The sequence below is a fragment of the Bactrocera oleae genome, chromosome 4 (genome assembly GCF_042242935.1).
Source record: "Bactrocera oleae isolate idBacOlea1 chromosome 4, idBacOlea1, whole genome shotgun sequence".
NCBI classification, from domain to species: domain Eukaryota; kingdom Metazoa; phylum Arthropoda; class Insecta; order Diptera; family Tephritidae; genus Bactrocera; species Bactrocera oleae.
In genome coordinates, this window is record NC_091538.1 from 5,254,166 (window position 1) to 5,272,290 (window position 18,125).

General features: G+C 37.6%; 7 protein-coding genes across 10 annotated transcripts; 3 read left to right on the forward strand and 4 right to left on the reverse strand.

Moving 5' to 3' along the window:
• The first annotated feature begins 158 nt into the window (after positions 1 to 158).
• On the forward strand, positions 159 to 608 carry LOC106626800 (attacin-C). Its single transcript, XM_014246632.3, has one exon. It carries the CDS (start codon positions 250 to 252, stop codon positions 529 to 531), a length of 282 nt encoding a protein of 93 aa, XP_014102107.3. The 5' UTR covers positions 159 to 249; the 3' UTR covers positions 532 to 608.
• Positions 609 to 1,947: 1,339 nt separating this feature from the next.
• Positions 1,948 to 2,898, reverse strand: LOC106626874 (attacin-B). Its single transcript, XM_014246752.3, has 2 exons — positions 2,587 to 2,898; positions 1,948 to 2,514 (listed from the first exon to the last, which is right to left on the reverse strand). The coding sequence occupies exons 1-2, from the start codon at positions 2,820 to 2,822 to the stop codon at positions 2,115 to 2,117; spliced, it is 636 nt and encodes a 211-aa protein (XP_014102227.1). The 5' UTR covers positions 2,823 to 2,898; the 3' UTR covers positions 1,948 to 2,114.
• Positions 2,899 to 3,720: 822 nt separating this feature from the next.
• Positions 3,721 to 6,103, reverse strand: Rpn6 (regulatory particle non-ATPase 6). Of its 3 annotated transcripts, none has more exons than XM_014246750.3 (5): positions 5,947 to 6,103; positions 5,568 to 5,892; positions 4,989 to 5,495; positions 4,700 to 4,912; positions 3,721 to 4,638 (listed from the first exon to the last, which is right to left on the reverse strand). In XM_014246750.3, the coding sequence occupies exons 2-5, from the start codon at positions 5,880 to 5,882 to the stop codon at positions 4,408 to 4,410; spliced, it is 1,266 nt and encodes a 421-aa protein (XP_014102225.1). In that variant the 5' UTR covers positions 5,883 to 5,892; positions 5,947 to 6,103; the 3' UTR covers positions 3,721 to 4,407. The 3 variants fall into 3 exon arrangements, with proteins under 3 accessions (XP_014102225.1, XP_014102226.1, XP_036230528.1); XM_014246751.3 differs by having other exon boundaries at positions 5,568 to 5,889; positions 5,947 to 6,096; XM_036374635.2 differs by having other exon boundaries at positions 6,048 to 6,066.
• A 277-nt stretch (positions 6,104 to 6,380) lies between these two features.
• ave (Protein aveugle) lies at positions 6,381 to 7,354 on the forward strand. Its single transcript, XM_014246754.3, has 2 exons — positions 6,381 to 6,720; positions 7,119 to 7,354. The coding sequence occupies exons 1-2, from the start codon at positions 6,574 to 6,576 to the stop codon at positions 7,299 to 7,301; spliced, it is 330 nt and encodes a 109-aa protein (XP_014102229.1). The 5' UTR covers positions 6,381 to 6,573; the 3' UTR covers positions 7,302 to 7,354.
• An 886-nt stretch (positions 7,355 to 8,240) lies between these two features.
• On the reverse strand, positions 8,241 to 13,409 carry LOC106626732 (uncharacterized). Of its 2 annotated transcripts, none has more exons than XM_036374632.2 (3): positions 13,157 to 13,409; positions 10,453 to 11,000; positions 8,241 to 10,389 (listed from the first exon to the last, which is right to left on the reverse strand). In XM_036374632.2, the coding sequence occupies exons 2-3, from the start codon at positions 10,967 to 10,969 to the stop codon at positions 8,603 to 8,605; spliced, it is 2,304 nt and encodes a 767-aa protein (XP_036230525.2). In that variant the 5' UTR covers positions 10,970 to 11,000; positions 13,157 to 13,409; the 3' UTR covers positions 8,241 to 8,602. The 2 variants fall into 2 exon arrangements, with proteins under 2 accessions (XP_036230525.2, XP_036230526.2); XM_036374633.2 differs by lacking the exon at positions 13,157 to 13,409 and adding an exon at positions 12,716 to 13,132.
• A 3,077-nt stretch (positions 13,410 to 16,486) lies between these two features.
• On the forward strand, positions 16,487 to 17,137 carry ND-B15 (NADH dehydrogenase (ubiquinone) B15 subunit). The gene is made up of 2 exons (XM_014246598.3): positions 16,487 to 16,721; positions 16,804 to 17,137. Exons 1-2 carry the CDS (start codon positions 16,590 to 16,592, stop codon positions 17,014 to 17,016), a joined length of 345 nt encoding a protein of 114 aa, XP_014102073.1. The 5' UTR covers positions 16,487 to 16,589; the 3' UTR covers positions 17,017 to 17,137.
• Trs31 (trafficking protein particle complex subunit 31) lies at positions 17,051 to 17,965 on the reverse strand. Its single transcript, XM_014246597.3, has 3 exons — positions 17,687 to 17,965; positions 17,319 to 17,628; positions 17,051 to 17,252 (listed from the first exon to the last, which is right to left on the reverse strand). The coding sequence occupies exons 1-3, from the start codon at positions 17,860 to 17,862 to the stop codon at positions 17,154 to 17,156; spliced, it is 585 nt and encodes a 194-aa protein (XP_014102072.1). The 5' UTR covers positions 17,863 to 17,965; the 3' UTR covers positions 17,051 to 17,153.
• Between the last annotated feature and the right edge of the window lie 160 nt (positions 17,966 to 18,125).

The following is an 18,125-nucleotide window of genomic DNA, read 5'->3' on the forward strand; positions in this document are numbered from 1 at the left end:
CCAAGCACGTCTCAACCAACACACTAACAGCTGCGGGCACAATCGTACATATATGGTAGATGTATGCTCACAGCTTTCGTATTTCGGGGATCTTCTCTACAACAAAAAGCCGCGAGATCTAAAAGATAAGCGAAATGCGAACAATTCTATTCCAGCAAAGCATCAGTTAACACACAGCAATCAACTAGCGGTGATCAGCTCCCAAGTCTAATCTTCGCAAATTCTCAATTTTCAAAAAAAGTTATTACAATGAAGCTCTACTTGCTCGCCTTGGTCGCTGCAGTTACATTCAGCGCCTACGTAGAAGCTCATCCACAACGAGCAGGTGCACAAACTTTGATCTACTATCCGCGAACGACACCCCCACCACGTCCCATCTTCGCGCGTGTGGCACGTGATGTTGGTGTTGGCGGCTCGTTGGCGAGTAATCCACGTGGTGGCGCCGATGCACGCTTAGACATTGCCAAGGCAATTGGCAATCCTAACCACAATTTGATTGTTGGTGCTTTTGCTGCTGGAAACACCGATTAATTATAAGATTCTTTGGTGCAAACAATTATGTGGTTAACTTGAAAAATATTTATTGAATAAAAAGTTAAGCAACTAAATTTCATTAATGTGTTTTTATAAATACTTGCTAGGCAGAGTGGCTGTCTTTCGACACACCTAGGCCTTTAGGAGGCCCATTGTGATACGATAAGGAAATAAAATTTATTTTAGCTTAAACACCGGTCCGTTGTGGTACCTAAGACTCCTATAGAATGATAGATAGATGATAAGATCTTTACAAATCGACAAAGCGCTTTGAGTCTATCTCAAATTTGTTGAGATTACTAATGTCAGTTTCGGCTATGTCTATTGGTTAGCCGAAGGTAAGACTGCCGAGTGGTTTCAACCTCAGTCTCGTAAAGGCTGAACAATGCAGGAGTAAGTGCCTGGCTGTTTATCGTGAGGCTTATATTCAGGCTTTAGCCTTGTCTTACTCAAAAATTGGCGAAGTTGGTTTTGTCCTCTAGCTCTGCAGCGAAAGCTATTTTGTTTTATAGGATAGAACTGCATAAATATGGTCGGTGCATTTATTTATCTCTCTGAAAAATTTTTTTTAGTACTCTCATTCCACCTTTTGTTTCTTCAGCTACAGTTTTATAAATAATAATAAATGGTGCATTACTTACATATAAAGGGAATCCTGATATAATTTTGTGAGCACTGTTTTATGACTTAAGCTATTGCCTAGACTTCGAGACTGCTATTTAGTAAAAAATGCAATCTTCAAATATTAATCAAGTTATGCTCACCATTATTGTGGCTATAGATAAGTCTTGTTTTCTGTTTGCAGATCTCTTGTCTAGCCTATAGTAGTCATAAGTGGTTCCAGATAAGAATTTAGTGTTATGGAAATATGTTTTCACAGTGACAAGTTTTCAATAATGCATTCTTTAAACAGCAAAATAAGTCTGTTAGAAAACCAATCCATATTTTATACTAACAGCTAAGCAAACGGGTTTCTTTCTCATGAAGCTGTTTTAAAATTTGAAGGGCCTGTTATAGTATTACTTAAAACTTAAAAGTAATTATCGCTAGGTTTTAGGATATTTTTAATTTGTTCTTCGGAATCACACAGGCCGCGCATCACCTATTCTGTAAATGTTCTTGTGTCCTAGCTTGTAGAGATGGCTACCGTAGCTGATTAGGAACATCGAACAAGTTTCTAAAAGCTACTACTTTCCGACTAAAAGGCAAGATGGAGCTACAAACAGAAGGTTCTTCAGTTTTCGAAACATTTGTAAAGGGATGATTAATTTGTGTAGGAAACTCGTTACTTCCAGAAATACACTTTTTATGCAAACTTTTTTGCAACTTGAATGACAAGCTCTAAATCGTTATTCGTCAGGATTTATTTTCTGTCGTATATGCTTTCATAAACTAAATAAGAAAACTTTAAAGTTTACTTTTTGTATTAAATTTTATTTGATAATAAATTATTTTTCCAAACGCGCAATAAATTTTAAAACTTTAGATTTCAATTACTTAAAAATATTTTTTAAACAAATCATGAAGCATATGAGTTTTCCCCTTTCTCTTGCTACCGCACACTGCATTTTCATTTGCGTTTAGCCAAACATATGAGTCAACCCCAAGCCGGCGCTGAAGTCCTTCTGTCCGCTCAGCGGTCCACTCAACCACTTCGAACCGCTGCCAGTCAAGTCCAAGCGCGTATTACGATCGGGAGATGACCACAAATTCGCCTTAGCGCCCAACTCCAATTGTCTGCCGAAGTTCGGTATATTGCTGTGGGTCAAGCTGGCGCCATGACCATTGATGTGCGAATACTCCAAGCCGGCGCCATTGCGTTCGAACTTGAAACCATTCGCCAATTTGTTCTGCGAGGCAAAGGCGTTGGCATCCACGCTATGCGCGCCATTATTGAATAGATTCGCATTGACGCTCTGACTGAAGCTGTCGCGTACGCCGGGTATGTGTGTCTTCGAGATGGCAGCGCCCAAGCCATGACTGCGTAGCAAATGCATAAATACAATTATTGAGAATTCTTTTTAAAAAAATATAATTACAATCTCTACTCACTTGTTGTAAGCCAAGCCGCCACCAGTAGCAACGGGTCCGCCGTTCGTATTGCCCGCAGCGAATACTTTGCCAATCACATTGTGGTCCGGTGTACCAATGCCCTTCGCCAATTCCAGTCTTGCATCGGCACCGCCGTTCGGATTGCTACTCAACGAGCCACCCAGCGATTGCGGATATGCGGCGACGAGTGCGCCAAAAAGCGCCAAAGCGAGCATGATGGTTGCATAGAATTTCATGTTGTTGTAGTTTTTGAAGCTGCGCTTGCTGCGTGTTTCGCTGTTTGAGCTTTAGTTTGAATGTGTTCTGTCTGAGCATGATCGATTGCTTTTATAGCGCAGCGCGCGTCAGAACTTTTCTGCGCTTATCGTCGTTTGTACTGTTACGTTGCTGGCGCTCAGGGAACCCCATTGCTCACAGCGAACTCTAGCAACAGTTTTATTTACGAGCTCTATATTTGAAATTGAAGAATGCTGAAGTGTGTTTTTTTTTTTTTTTTGATTTTTTGTCTTGGGTATTTACACGTTCGTTTGGCTTGTGTTTTGCATATTACTTATTCAGAAGAATTTGTTATCAACTTTTCTGACTCTTTAATTAATATTTTCCGCACAATTATTTTTGTGTTATTTTTATGTGGAAATTTCGCAAAACCCCCGAAATATTTTTTCAAATTAATCATTATTATTTGTATACCGTAATATGATAAACCCGCCGTACCATGTGATAAACAGAGCGCAGAACTGTAGCCGAATTATTTAACAGTATACTTATCCTGAATTTACAAGGCGTAAGTTGAGCCCGGATTTTTATGCGGCCAAAGACTGTAGTAGTCATTACAACAGCAACAAAGGTAATGTCTCTTGGTCTTAAAATAGTGCTCCCTAGTATTTTTGAATACGTTAAAAAGCTGTTACATAATAGTTTTAGAGGTTATCTAGGTCCTGCTGGTGGTGAGCAAGCTAGGTAGTGCCTTCGAAGTCATCTAACGGAGATCCAGGATGCAAATTTCGTTGCCGTCAGCCCAAACGGAATAGCGTGTAAAAAGTTTAATCAAAACACTTCTATAGTTTTATTGCATTTATTTTTCCGCCGTTAAAAAGAAAAATATTTATATTGAATAGAAATTATTTGTAAGCATTTTGTTTAAAGAAAGTCATTTTATTGTTTAACTAACGATATAATTTCAGTGTTGCAGCAGAATGAAACAAAAATAAACAAAACTTATTAACAAAAAATTATTAATCTAAAGCAATGTATAATAAGAGAGAATTCGCTTAATTCTGTTTTATTGCAGGAATATAAGTTATCGCTCGAAATTTTACTCATTTTCGTTTTGCTAATAAACAGCAATGATTTGCATTTTTGTTTTTGTTGTTGTTACAAATGTGTTAGTGGCTAAATCGAATACAATAAATGTGTGCCAATCATGCGCAGCAAACATTTTAAGTTATTCTCTTTTTTTTTATTAAGTAAATATATATTTTGTTGATCCGCCTATCTTGCATACAAAAAACTAGCAAATATTTTATATAAATCGTTTACGGTATTTTTTTGAGATTTGCACTATTACTTTTATACTACAAGTACAAACTTGCTGCTTTAACTACGTTCAATTCTGTCACCAATTCGTATAGAAGCAACGGTTGTTAAACGGTTTGGTTGAGTGTGCGGTATACAATTACAATGAGCTTGATTGCAATTATGTTGCTAGGGCCAATAATACAATATAAATTTAACAGAAATTTTTTTTTTTATAAAATGAGAAAAATTACTTTAAATTTTTTTTTTTTATTATTATATATTGATTAGAAACGGTTTGTCTATCTATGACAACTTCTTGGCCTTCTGGTAAAGTGTGTCCACTACTTTGCCCATGCTGTGTATAGTCTCCAAAACACGTTCGTAGGTTTTATCCACGGGTGTCTCTTCAAAAACGATAAGTACACCTTCGCCTTGATCCAAAATGCCGCTGAATTTTTTGTCCAGAATCATTTGCGATAATTTCTTCTCGACTTGTGGCATGGGCAATTTAATGCATTCGGCAACATGAGAAACCTTTAAAAATGAAACGATAAGTTGTAAATATTGTTACGAGTACTTTTGATTAACTGCATACCTGGACTCTCGAATATGGTTCAATGATGCGGCACAAATTCTGCTCCAACATAGTGTCATACAGCGTGCCCAAATGCGCTTTTACAATTACATCCTCGGACAATTCCTTTTTATAGTCTTTCAAAGCTTCCTGGAAATCGGCAAGTGAACGTTTGTGTGAAGCTTCAGCGACAGCCTTCATGGCGTCAATGTCACGTCCTGAGTAAGTGATTGCCTGCATAATTAGTAGTAATGTAAAAAAAATATGCAAAGCAAACGAAATTACAAGTGCATTAATTTTTTAGGCTTACCAATTTACCGCTCACAATCTGATTCACATCTTCGGATTGACCCAACATAATTTTACACAACAACATGTATTTTAAACCTGTTAAAGCTTTCGCATTATCCACACTATCGAAGCTCTCGAACGCTTCGTAGAAGTAGGAGAAAGCTGTTTTAAAATCACGCTCATCGGCGGCGTGTAAAATACCGGATTGCAAATCGAGAGCACCCTGAACCTTTGGCGGACAGTATATCGCATTGGCAGTTGTGCGTGCAGATGTTAGTGCCGCTCTTGCTTTCGGTAAATTGCTAAGTGCATGATAAGTTTTACTCTCCAGCAATTGCACCTCAACCAAAAGGTTCTTGTCATCCAATTTCTTTAATTCACGTAGCAATTGCGAGCCGAGTGCCAATGCATCTGTATATAGACCGGTATCGAAAAATAGCGCAATCAGACGCGCCTCCAATGACTGACGTAAGAATGTGCGTTTTTCTTGTTTTGCCCATTCAATGCAGTCTTTACATAATTGCACCTAAAGATAAGTATTATTTTCACAATGAAGTTTAACATATAAATTACATTATATATAGGTTTATAAACACACCTCTATACCAGTGCCAGCATCCATGTCTAAAAACATATCAACTAGCGTGCGCACCATTTTGGCAGCCTTTGCTTTACTTATCAAGCTGAGAAACGGTCGCGTCACCTTGATCAAATCAGCCAATTCCTTGGCCTTGCCTTCCTGCTTGTATAGCTCGCCAAGTTGCAGGATGCCCTGCTCCTTTAAACGAATTAGCTCCTCATCGTTTTCAGCTACCTCTTGTTCACGTACAATTTTATTTAATAAAGTAATACCCTCTTCCCGATTCACGCTTGTAAGGGCTTGAGCGCGTTCAAACAACGTTGCTCCGGCCATTTTTCTGCTGCTGCAAATAAGTTATTACAATACACCCAAATATTAGTTGTAGTTTTATGCGTACTCGATGTATTTGCTCTGTATTAATCGCTTTTGACAATTTATTTATTGGAAATATCGAGATAAAATGTCTGAAAACTCTGTTGAGAATTAGTTGAAAATGACTTTTTCGTTTTTCGCTTTGGTCGGAGTGGCAAAACAATGACAGTTCACGAACCGCCAGTCATGCAGCAACGCAGCCAACTGCTGAGCGAAGTGCTGCCCATCAAAACAAAATTGAGGAATTACGAAGGCGGTTTCAGAAGGTTAATTATAATTAAAATGTTGCTATTTTTAAAATAACCATAAAAACAGAAACATATTACAAAATAGATCGTATCATTATTATTAAAATAAGTATTGCATTGTATTAACACAAAAATAAACTACCTGCGAAAATTTTACTAAATGCTTAGAATTTTTATGCTTTGCAACACTGCTTGTATTGTTTTGTTTTTGGAATCCTCCAGACATGTAGCTGTCAAATTTATCCTAATATACCATTTTTTAGTTTTCGCAAAATTCATTGTTAAAAATAATAGTACTACAGCAAAATGCTAAATAATTATCGATAACGACAATACAAAAAAAAAACATTTTTTAATCAAAAAATTACTGCAAAGACCTCCGTACAGCAAAACTGATTAGTGCTATGGTTGAGGAAACAACACAAAGCACCCGGCCGCGCATGAAGACAGCACGACCCAAGTCGGTATGTCTATGGTCGGTAACCGATGTAAGGAAATGGTATATGCGCCACTGTGGAGAGTATCAACAATATCTCGAGCTCTTTTCAAAGGTACATATTATAATTTAAAGATTACTAGGAACAATTAAAGAGTTAAACTTACTTAAAGTCGACGCTCTGTTGACAAACGCTTGCTATTCTGGCTGTCATTGCGCTGTTTATTCCGCTTATATTACTTCCAATCCTTAATCGTTTCCGTTTTAATATGTTAAACTATTTTGACACCTTGTACGGACTTTTTGCTTTATAATAGTAGCTAATGACTGCATTCACGCTTGGATTTGATTAAACAAGTTTATTATATGTGAGTGAAGCAATGACAATTAATTTTTAATTGTAAAAATCAAAATGAATAGATTGGTTTTCATTTTACTACAACAGTGTTTTGTACAAACTTTATTTGCATATGGTTGATACTTTACCAATAAATAAATGGCTTTCATTTTCAGCATGAAATTACCGGCCGTGCTCTGCTTCGCATCAATGATTATTCACTGCAAAGGATGGGCATCAGTGACAGCGCTGATCGTGAGGCGATTTTCCGTGAGATATTAAAACAACGACTCAAAACTGATATTATGGAAATACGTGATATGGAGCGTGAGATCAATACCTACTATAATACAAGATAAACAAACAAGGCATACAGGGTATTAGGGAAATCATAGGTTAATTAAGTGAAAAATGCAGAGCTATGCACAATTTTAAGACGAAAACATTTTGATACATCATACATACATACGTACTTTAAAAGAAGCAGACTTTTCAGCAAATCCAAACGCACATCAATATTCAGCTAAGCCAGTTGTAAAATTGTGTGATTAGCGTCTAACATAATTTAGTAGTGAAATGTTAGTGAAAGAAAATAATTATAGACTATATATATATATATATAGAATGAGTATATTGTTCATAAAGTTTATTGTTTCTTTGACGAATGCAAATTGTTAAAATAGTAGAGCTGCTTTTTATTTTGTATTGCTATAATACATACATTTTTGCATTTTACAAATTTGCAAAAAAATTACAAAGAAAAATTGTATTTAAGACAATTAACTGAAACACCACATAGCAATAATGTGAACGGTATTAAACGTAGTTTACGAATATAGATATTGTGAAATTATATGCTTAAAATTATATTATTAAGTCATTGACTTTCATAATGATTAGTAGACCAATTGCACAATATTTCCAATTGTTAGGCAACAAAAGACGTGTAAAAATGCATTATATTTTTTAATTTAATATTAAAACTACTGTAATATAGTTTAAAATATAAATTTCTGCTTTCATAGTTTGCTATCTGTTAAAAGATATATTTATAAATTAAAATTTTACGCACTTACGATTTTATGCACATAAAAAATATAAATTATTTGAAAGTTTGCCTAAGAAATTATAACTAATTTATGAAATATTTTACAAATTTTATAAATTACTAAAAAAAATATCAATTTTAGGTAATACATTGTTAATTTATTGCAAAAATATATAAATTAATATTTTTCGAACAAAAAGCAATTAAATGAGTATTGAAATTGCAATTGTTAAACAAATTTATAGTGTGCAAATATACATATAATTTTTGCAAATAATTGCTATGCATTTTTAATTCATATATTTATTAATACATGCATATGTATGCATATGTATATACGTACAATTTTCAATTTTGCGCCCAATATTATTAATACTAATTCCGCCTGTGTGTTCAAATTACATTTGTAGCATTTTCAGGCTTTCAAATATCAATATGCGCATATTTTTCATACACATCACTGTAAATTTTATTTAATAATACACAAATTGCAAATTTGTGCACTTTTTATGTCCTCGACATTAATTTTTTTGTTTTAAAAAAATTTCACTAACGTTTGTTGCACTTTATTTGGAGAGCGTGAGTATTTTTCGTATGCGCATTAAAAGCACCTCAGTCCTCCCGCTCCGTTTTCGGTGTCACTAGCTGTGCATCAACGCTTTGCGCATTCGTAGTCACCTCGGCAGCTGGCACCGTCACGGTGAGCGGAGTTTGTGCTATGACCGCCGTTGGTGCCGGCGCCAGTTTGGGCAAAGCGTTGGTCGCCAGCTTTGTCGGTGTCAGTATGGTCGTACCGCCAGTCACGCCCGCTATGCTTGTGCCGCCCGGCACTGCGGTCGTGAAGACCAATTTTGGTGGATTAAGACGCATTTGTTGTGTGTGTGCCTGCATTGCGGCAGCAACTTGTTGTTGTTGCTGTTGCAGCACTTGCGTCTGCTGTTGTTGTTGCTGCTGCTGTTGTGTGAATAGTTTCGGTAGTTCGGCAAAGAAACGTTCTACAGCAGAACGCTCGAAATCCAAGCGCTCACGTTCCAGCGCCAACCGCTGCTGCTGTATTTCATTGTTCTCCGTTTGTGCATTGTATACGTGACGCAACAGTATACGCATGCTAGCTGCCTCCTTGCGCGATAGCAATTCCTCGCGTCGCTGCTTGTCGTGCAGCTGCTTTTGCTGGCGCTTATTGGCGGCCTTGGCTTTGGCTTCCTCGACTTTCTTGAGTAGTTGTTGCTGTTTCTGTTGTTGTTCCTTTTGTAGCTGCTGTGCCTGCTGCTCCTGTTGCTGTTGCTGCTGCTGCTGCTGTTGCAATTGCTGTTGTTGCTGCGCCTGCTGTTGTTGCTGTTGCTTTTGTTGTTGTTGCTGCTGTTGTAGTAAAGCAGCATTTAATTGCGGCAACAAGGTCTTACTCAAAGTCGTGTTTGTGGCACCCATTTGTGCCGCCGCCTGATCAGCATTGACCAGCAGTAGCTTCATGCCACCCGGACCGGTAGCCACAAAGCCTGCACTGGTAGGCGTACCCTGTGCGCCGCCTACACCCGTGGTACCGCTGAGCAAAATGCGTCCGGGCTGCAATGTGCCGCTGGCATTTAATGCATTCGGCAACAGTTGAATTTGTGACTGATGAAGTGGCATCAGTGGCGCTGGTGCTGGCGCTGGTGCTATGGGTGTCGTGGCGTTTGGTGTTGTTGATGTTGTTGGCTTGGGTTGCATAAGGAAGTTTGTGGGTACCAAAGAGATTTTGCCCTGCGGCGTCGTTTGTAGACTGGACGTGGTTGTGGTTGATGCTTTAGACGCGTTGGTTGCGCTGGAAACAATTGTCATGGGACTTGAGACGGGTATAATAATGTTCGACGAGTTGTCGCCCAAACGTTCGATTAGTGTGGGCATAGCGGTTTTTTGCGTTGCAATGACCCCGTTTTCTTCCTCGGCATCCACATCGATGGGTTCCTCTTTGATTAGTGTGCTAGCCGCAGTGGTGGTCGCCTCGGCGTTCTGCTTTTGTAGCTGACTTAGTTTAGACTTTTCACCATCCGTCGATTTACGTTTAACAGCTTTGCACAAGGGAAACTCTTCGCTATCCATGCTGTCATTTTCCTCCTTAATTTGCACTTCTCCCATATCATTGCTATCGGTGCTTCGCGTGTCGGCGATATGCTCCTCCCCATATTCATTACACAACTCCATACTGCCGTCGCTGGCCTTCGATATCTTGCGTCGTTTGGTTGCTGACAGCGGCTTAACGGTCTTCTCCGCCGCACTAGCAATGGCCGCAAAAGCCTCATCGTTAATATCCACCTCCACATCGGGTATTATGCCATCGTCAATGTCGTGTTTCGTGGCATTTCCATTACTCAACGCCACCAACTCATCCAGTCCGTCATCACTTTCAGACACAGTACCGCCTATAAGAATATAGATCATTTAAAAAGGTCTTTGCATAAAAATTATCACCGGCTACGCTTTACCTTCATCCAAAATTTTCTGTCTACGCTCCTCGCGCTCCTCACGCGCTTTCTCCAACTGATATTTGAGCGAAGGTGGTGGCACCTCATTTGGTCGCACACTAAAGATTGGCCGCTTCATAATTGCATCCATTTCCGCATAATGCTTCCAGGTGGGCTCAGCCGCCGATGCCAAGCCCGATTCGATTTCTTTCTTCAAACGATTGTAAAAACATTTAAGATTCTTGACACGTGTGCTTATCTCTTCCGGCGAGCGATAGTAACCGTATTGCTGCATCTTTGCGGCGAGATCGCAGAGCACCGCATGCTTTTTGTGCGCTATAATAAGTGTGCGCTGCACTTTCGGATCACCCCACAATTGTATGAGCAGTTTCGTTTCGTCTGTATCGAAGTTAGGATTACGTCCGATACTGCAAGCTTTCTTTGAGCCCGATATGCTGTTGAGTACGCGATTGGTGGATACCCATTGCTCACCGGAACGACGCTTCAACTTTAAGCGTGCACTGCTTTTCTGGCTCATATTTGTTGGCGCCTAAAAACCACGTTAGTAGCTGAAATTGGCACAAACAATAAAAAATATTTAAAAATCATATATAGACCTTCGTTTCGAGAGATTTTGACACTCTCTCTTAATTTTGTACTCGTTCGACATTAGTTTTTATGTTTCGACTATATTTCTCCCAAGTATAATCCAAGCGCAATGGTTGAGCGTCTAAACCGTCTTTCATACGACAGTCGGATCTAAGTAACCGGAACGAACACCGGTTTTTATCCGGCCAAGGACTGTCAACTCGACACCAATACTCGAAATTACTTCAGTAATGTTTTCTGTACCCGTTGATTTCACTATTTCTTAATCATAAGATTTGTATGCTCCCAAAAACATGCTTGTACATATAATAATTGTTTAATTAGTGCATCAACTCGAAAAAGTATATGTAATGTTAGATTAAAGTCGCCATAAGATTAACAATATTTTTTTGGATCCAGTTATAACCTCAAATTCTGAATTTCAGTTCTGTAGAATAATTTCCACCTAGCCGAAAAGTATATTGTAATTGAACAAGAAAGAAAGCTAAAAAGCATAGCATACACTCAGGCGCTGCTCACTATATTTTAGTCATACCTTTGCTAATTTTAGAGGTACTCGTATTTGTGTGAAAAATACGTGCTTTACCATAAACCTTGTATGCTTGTAATGTAAAGTATTTAAGAAAATTGTGTTAACGGGAAAAAATCGTAGCATAACCACAGGCGCTGAGTACATTATGTTTCGATTTCTAGCATTGGTAAGGAAGCTTTGTATTAGAATTCGGGAAAAATGTGGCTTACATGTACGGGATATCAAAATTAACAACACATGCTGACTTTGCTTACGTATTACCTCGATTCCTTATCTATATATGTACGTATGTAGTCTTTTAGCTTCTAACCTGCCTCACCTAACCTTTGAATCGATTTGGTGGAAAACACACCTCAATCCACTAACAAATGAGCGTGTAATGAAATGAACACGGTAAATGAAAATTAAGTTCATAAACTGCATATTTTGATTTCACTTTTCAAATCTATTTTTTTATTTGAAAAACCTCTAAGTTAGTTGTTTTTTATGCTCTACAAAAACCCACAATATACAAATTTTTATCTTAAATAGTACAAAAGTTATAGTCGTTTTTGTAAAAAAAAGATTTTCCACGTGTATTAGTTATATTTTGGCTAATCCTAATCCCTATCCTAAACACTGATCTGCAGCAAATCTGAAAAGTAAATTATAGAAAAAATATGTTTTTAACTAGTAGTAGTTTAACCACTCTACCAAGGTACTCAACTTTTACTATGCCCAATTTTCACAAAGCTCACATTCATACATACATATAAATATATGTTTGCATGCGCGCAACCTCCTGCCTAAACGCCGGCACATGGCAGCTACTTAATCGGCACCAGACACTCAACCCCCTACATATTTATATATATGTATATATTATAGGTGCGTAAAACTCACAGCAAATAATCAAACAAATAAAGCCTAAATGTATGCTTCAAAAACAGCCTAAATGTATGCTTGTGGAAGAACACACACAAATTGATACATAACAGAACTACACAAAATTTATACGAAACTAATTTACAGATCAATAATATTCCAACTCTGGTTTGTGTGAGTGTGTGTGTGTGTATGTGTGCAACTCCAAATTTGTAATAAATCAATTATACTCGAGCACACTCGCGTTTGTTAAGCCAAATTTGTGCATTTGCCACACACCTGTCCTGTATATAACCGGTTTGACGCGCGTCTTGACGCTCAACTCCTCTGTGTCCTACTAAACGCGGGCGAGTCGTCAAAAGTGACGCACCAAGATTGTTGTACCGTGGACCGTTGAGCGCTACGGCGGCTAAGGCACAACAGCGCAACTCCGTGGCGTACAACGTGCGATAAACGAGTGCAAGCACACACACACACACATGCATGCAAAGTGAAAAAATAAATGTTCAAAACGAAAACTGTGAAGGACGTGAAAATATCAAGCAACCCCTAGACAGCAACAATAAGCCATCAAACTAGCAAAAGTGCACTTGGCCAGCCTAACCTCCCTCCAGTAGCACAAATGTGTGTGTGTGTGTGTATGTGTATATAAATATAAATAATATTCAGCTGAGCTCGTTGCTCAGCAGTCGTCCACTTATGTAGCTTGCGCTCACTCACTCGATTCGCTTCGGCTGTTCGCCTCCGTAAGCTGGTGTATGTGTATGTATTTGTTTTGATAATCGGCTCACACAGCAGCACTACTTAAGCACACTTTCAGGCGTTTATCCTTGCTGCTACAATTTTCGCCCGTTTATTACATCGATGTGTGCGCGCACGTTTATTTTATTTAATTATTATTTCTTGATTGTTTTGTTGTTTTTATTTTTGTTCCTTCTAATTTGCACCACAACACTTTAGTTCCGTACGCGCCGCCGACTCTCTTGCAACTGAACGGCACTTCGTTTCGTTCGTTTTCGTTGAGCTAGTGCAGCGCATGCATTGCAAAAGGGGGGGGGGGGGGGGGGTGGTGGTAGGTGGTTGTGCTCGTTGGTTACTTGGTGGGTTTGCTCGCCGCTTCGTGGCTAGCTGAGTAGCTGGTTTGTTTTTGTGTTTAAGTCTGCTGTTCTGTATATTTTGTGTTGTGCGCAGCCTGACATGCGCAGTGGCAACACGAAACATTGTACTTATTGAATTTGTTGTTGCGCCTACTGCTCCTTACGACATTTTTATTGATTAATCGCAAAAGGAATTTTATGTAAATTTCATATATTGAATATTTTTTTTGCAATATTAAGAAAGTTTTGAAGACACATATACATATTTTAATGAATTTAAATAAATATAAATCATACTCATACATAACGGTACATTGATTTCAAGTAAACTTAACGAATTTTCTGTTTAATCCACATAATCACGTTTTCAAAGTATTTATACCCTATACTGGGTATATAAAGTTTGCAACGAAGTTTATAACCAGCAGCAGTAAACAATCGAGACGCTATAAAATGTATATATAAATGATCAGCGTGACGAGCTGAGTCGATTTAGACATGTCCACCTGGCCGTCTATACATACCATATGCGAACTAGTCACTCAGTTTAGAGATATCGATCTGAAATTTCGCGTACGTTATTTTCTTCTAAAGAAGCACCTCATATGTAAGAGTGGCCGATATCGGACCACTATAGCATATAGCTGCCATATAAATTGACCCAACCAAATCATGTTCTTGTATGGAAAATTTTTTTATTTGACGAGATATATTCACGAAATTTTGCACGGCTTATTATCCAAAGCTACGATACAGTCTCCGAACTAATTATTCAGATCGCACTACTATAGCATATAGCTGCCATACAAACTGACCAAACAAAATCAAGTTTTTTAATGGAAACTTTTTTATTTGTGCGTAATGTTATAGCTTCGGTGCAGCCGTTGTTAACGGATTTTGATTGGGTACGAACGCCTCATCGTAAAACGATTATGTGAATATACGTCAGTAATTTCGATCATGAAAACATGTACCAACTAGATCATCCTATTCTTATGTTTAATATCCTATGCGATGTTATTTGTCTTGCTCGTTCTTTTGATTGATGTTTTTACCAAAATGCTAGAGCGCTTTTGGACTCGGATGCCTTAGGGATACTTTTAACATTTTTTTTTCTTTCCGTGGGTCTTTGAGGGACAAATGCTGGTTATAAACATCTTTGTAACAACTACGTGTATGGTTTTCATTAACCAAAATTACAAAGATTCTAAAACATTCTGCGGTTTAGATAAGAGAAAATCTCTGGATAATGCGCTTTCTATATTACGTCAGCATTGGCGTCATTTATCCATTATATACCCAAATAGTGGACCCAATCATTATTTGAATTATTCAATGTTGAGGAAACGTCATAAAAATGAGCTGTATGGAGACTTCTTAAAACTTTTGGATTCTTTTAGGGATAGTACACCTCTGTATTTGCAAATATATTCATACCATGCATACATATCTATGTATAAATACAAATGTTGTTTTTTTATCCACTGAACTAACCATCATCTACATTTTTACAATTTAAAACAAATGCAATATCTTAATGTACATACATACATACATATTAAATATCCATAATCACTTTGCTTTAATACATTCAAGTCATCACACTTAAAAATAAATTAGAAATCCTACACATACATATCTACATATGTATTTACCAAATCAAGTTACCCACCGTCTCCAACACCTTTCTGCAAAAACAAATGCAAAAATGTTAAAGATGAGAATATAAATTAAGTCAAGGGTAGTTTATGTGACAACATTAACTCAGCAACGCGCTCACCACCTCCGCGGTGCCTACCAAATTGTTACAGCGGCACTAGCGAAATCAACAGCAACAACAATAACAATGACTGTCTCATATGAAAAAGCGAAGCAGCAGCCATAAATCTATAAATTTGCGTCTTTATACAACCATAAATACATAAATATAAATATCTACTAACATATGTACAAACAAGTAGCCAGTCCGTCAGTAATCACAAATCTGCGCATAACATTTTGCTGCACATGCGCGGTAGTCAGATTCTCATCGTTGGGCATTGGCTTGTACTTTTTCGTATTTGTAGCGAACATACATATTATTCCTTTCCGGGCAACATGCGCTCGTGCCTTGCAATAGACATTGTTCAGCTACTACCCCTTCCGAAAAATAAAAAAACAAATGCTGTTGGTTTGCGTGTGATATTGGAAAATAAGTCAGCATACATACATACATGTTTATGTACTTGCATAGGGGTGACGGCTACTGCATGCGGGTATGTGTTTGTACTTTTTGTTGTATCAGGCTTTGAAGTCCTTTCTCCGGCTACTGTGCATGTGCATTTACTTAGCCAGTAAATTTATTTGCTCACTGAAGTGTTTGCTCGGCATGCAGGTGAAAGAAAATGCACAGATTTAGAGGTTTTAAACGGTAATATATGTATGTACATATATGCGTTGATAAGCAAAAGCGCAAATTATGCCAAGTTGGTTTCTTGTTTGAATATGGATTTCAATATCAATAAGAGTGGTTAAAAATCATAAAATGGTATTATGGCAGCATTTTTGGATATTTTTTACGATATTCACATGTTATATATTTATATTATGCATATGCGAGCTCGTACATGTTATAGAACTTTAAATTATTAAACAAAATGTGGCAGAGGTTTTATTTGATTGCAAATGGTCATTTCATTCCATTGTGCTTTAAGAACAATATTTTCATGTTAGCAACTTACACGTGACAATTGAGCAAACTCTCTCAAATTCTTGGTGTTCTAATTATTTAAGAAATCAAACGTCGCTTCTATAATTTAAATATATTTAATAGAATTCACTTGCAAAAATACATAAACATACATAATCTGACAATAAAACAGAACATTTAAATTCTAACGGTATTCTATCCGCTCATAAATCTATTACATTTCTGCGCTTAACAGTATAGCCAACTGAATCAACCAGCTGAACAATTTGACATTTCACTTTGACAATTGCTTGACAGCAAAAATAATTCTGTTCGGTGAAATTGCTGCGCTTCAAAGTGTGCACAAAAACGAAAACAATCCGCAATAATGCCCGAAATATCAGCAGCTGAGAAGGAATTCCTGCGTCGCAAACATGAGCAGACAACAAAGTTGCGTGCCGAATATTTGAAACAAGCATCAAACCCGCACAGACATGCGACAGGCGAAGGTGGCACTTTGGTAAATATATTGTCTGACGCGCTGTTATGTCATCAATAGTCTAACCGATTTATTAAAACAATAATATTGCATTTGGTTACAGTTCGATGCCGGTTTGGCGCGTTTTCAAGCGATGCGTGTCTCCAACTATGAACACTTCCGGCCTACCGGGACAGCCTTCCGTACTGGTATGTTCGCCGTAGTGCTGCCAATTGTTGTCTATGCTTGGGCGTTGAAAACAGAACGCGATGGTCGGGAACAGAAATACCGCACAGGTCAGGTGGCCTATAAGGATCGTCAATTCAAATTCATTTAAATTTCTTTTCGAAGAAAAGCGCATAACAAATGGCTTGTGGCAAAGTTGTAGCCATATTAAAAAATATGTGCATATGCTTTTATTAATGAATAAACATAGTCTTATTAAAATGAACATAAAATTGCGATTAATAAAATCTATTTATCTTCCAGTTGTTTGTCGCGTGCAATAACATTGTCCTCGAATTTGACCATGTATGTAGTACCTTTATGCCAATGAGCCGTCACTTTGCAAGGCTGTGAACAGAAAAATATACATAAATAATATAGGTCACATGAAAGTTAAACTATTTTTATGCTTACAAATCCTGAATTCTTTAGCACTGCCTCCACAATACCAGCTGTAAAGTTGGCACAATTAAGTGTGCTCTTATCTTTAGGTACACTTATAAACGTATTGACCATTGGTTCCTTTTCGATAATATAATAAGTGCATTCATCGTCATTTGCATGTTCGAGCTTTTCAGCCTCTTTGCCAAATAAATTCTTCCATACTGTTGTTTTTACAAATAACAGCATTTGTGTTAACTTTGTTTCACGTTTGCCATTGCGTTCACGCATAAAATACAAATCAATAATCCGTGTGCCCACATCTTGGCCAAGGGCATGCAATCTATTGTAAAAAAAAAAATATAAAATAAAAACAATATGATCCTTGTAGGTGAACGCACCTGTTTTGTAGCTCCTGCACTGTGCTCACTTGACTTTGACAATATTGCACGATTTCACTGAAAAGTAGCGCTACTATGCTTTGCGATACCTCGCCTTTACCTTTAGAAAGTGGTCGATCAAGTATATTTGTGCGTGGACGCATTGATGATATTTTCAGAGCCTCCAGTTTTTCCATTGCCAACGAGATTTCAATAAAATGCAGCGAAATATAAAAATTATTATTTTTTGTTACTTTTACCTGTAGTAACCACAGTATAACAGTTATAATAGAAATGCAATTGTTTTGTTGACTGTTAAACAGCTGATTGAGCAGAGCTGCCAAGTTTTGACAGCAGACAATACTGTCACTTTTAAACAAAACTGGACGGAAATAACAACAAATATATTAGAAAAGAACTATTATTTTTTAATGGTTTGTTAGTACCTTGTCAATGAGCA

Bases quoted from the DNA above. Each gene is read 5' to 3' on its own strand.
- LOC106626800 (XM_014246632.3), top strand. From the start codon at position 250: ATGAAGCTCTACTTGCTCGCCTTGGTCGCTGCAGTTACATTCAGCGCC.
- LOC106626874 (XM_014246752.3), bottom strand. From the start codon at position 2,822: ATGAAATTCTATGCAACCATCATGCTCGCTTTGGCGCTTTTTGGCGCA. The intron at 2,515-2,586 runs GTGAGTAGAGAT...TTTGCTACGCAG, and splicing joins GGCGGCTTGGCTTACAACAA to TCATGGCTTGGGCGCTGCCA.
- Rpn6 (XM_014246750.3), bottom strand. From the start codon at position 5,882: ATGGCCGGAGCAACGTTGTTTGAACGCGCTCAAGCCCTTACAAGCGTG. The intron at 4,913-4,988 runs GTAAGCCTAAAA...CTAATTATGCAG, and splicing joins AGATTGTGAGCGGTAAATTG to GCAATCACTTACTCAGGACG. The intron at 4,639-4,699 runs GTATGCAGTTAA...TCATTTTTAAAG, and splicing joins AACCATATTCGAGAGTCCAG to GTTTCTCATGTTGCCGAATG.
- ave (XM_014246754.3), top strand. From the start codon at position 6,574: ATGGTTGAGGAAACAACACAAAGCACCCGGCCGCGCATGAAGACAGCA. The intron at 6,721-7,118 runs GTACATATTATA...TTTCATTTTCAG, and splicing joins ATCTCGAGCTCTTTTCAAAG to CATGAAATTACCGGCCGTGC.
- LOC106626732 (XM_036374632.2), bottom strand. From the start codon at position 10,969: ATGAGCCAGAAAAGCAGTGCACGCTTAAAGTTGAAGCGTCGTTCCGGT. The intron at 10,390-10,452 runs GTAAAGCGTAGC...ATATTCTTATAG, and splicing joins ACAGAAAATTTTGGATGAAG to GCGGTACTGTGTCTGAAAGT.
- ND-B15 (XM_014246598.3), top strand. From the start codon at position 16,590: ATGCCCGAAATATCAGCAGCTGAGAAGGAATTCCTGCGTCGCAAACAT. The intron at 16,722-16,803 runs GTAAATATATTG...ATTTGGTTACAG, and splicing joins CAGGCGAAGGTGGCACTTTG to TTCGATGCCGGTTTGGCGCG.
- Trs31 (XM_014246597.3), bottom strand. From the start codon at position 17,862: ATGGAAAAACTGGAGGCTCTGAAAATATCATCAATGCGTCCACGCACA. The intron at 17,629-17,686 runs GTGCGTTCACCT...TTTTTACAATAG, and splicing joins GTGCAGGAGCTACAAAACAG to ATTGCATGCCCTTGGCCAAG. The intron at 17,253-17,318 runs GTAAGCATAAAA...TTCTGTTCACAG, and splicing joins TGCTAAAGAATTCAGGATTT to CCTTGCAAAGTGACGGCTCA.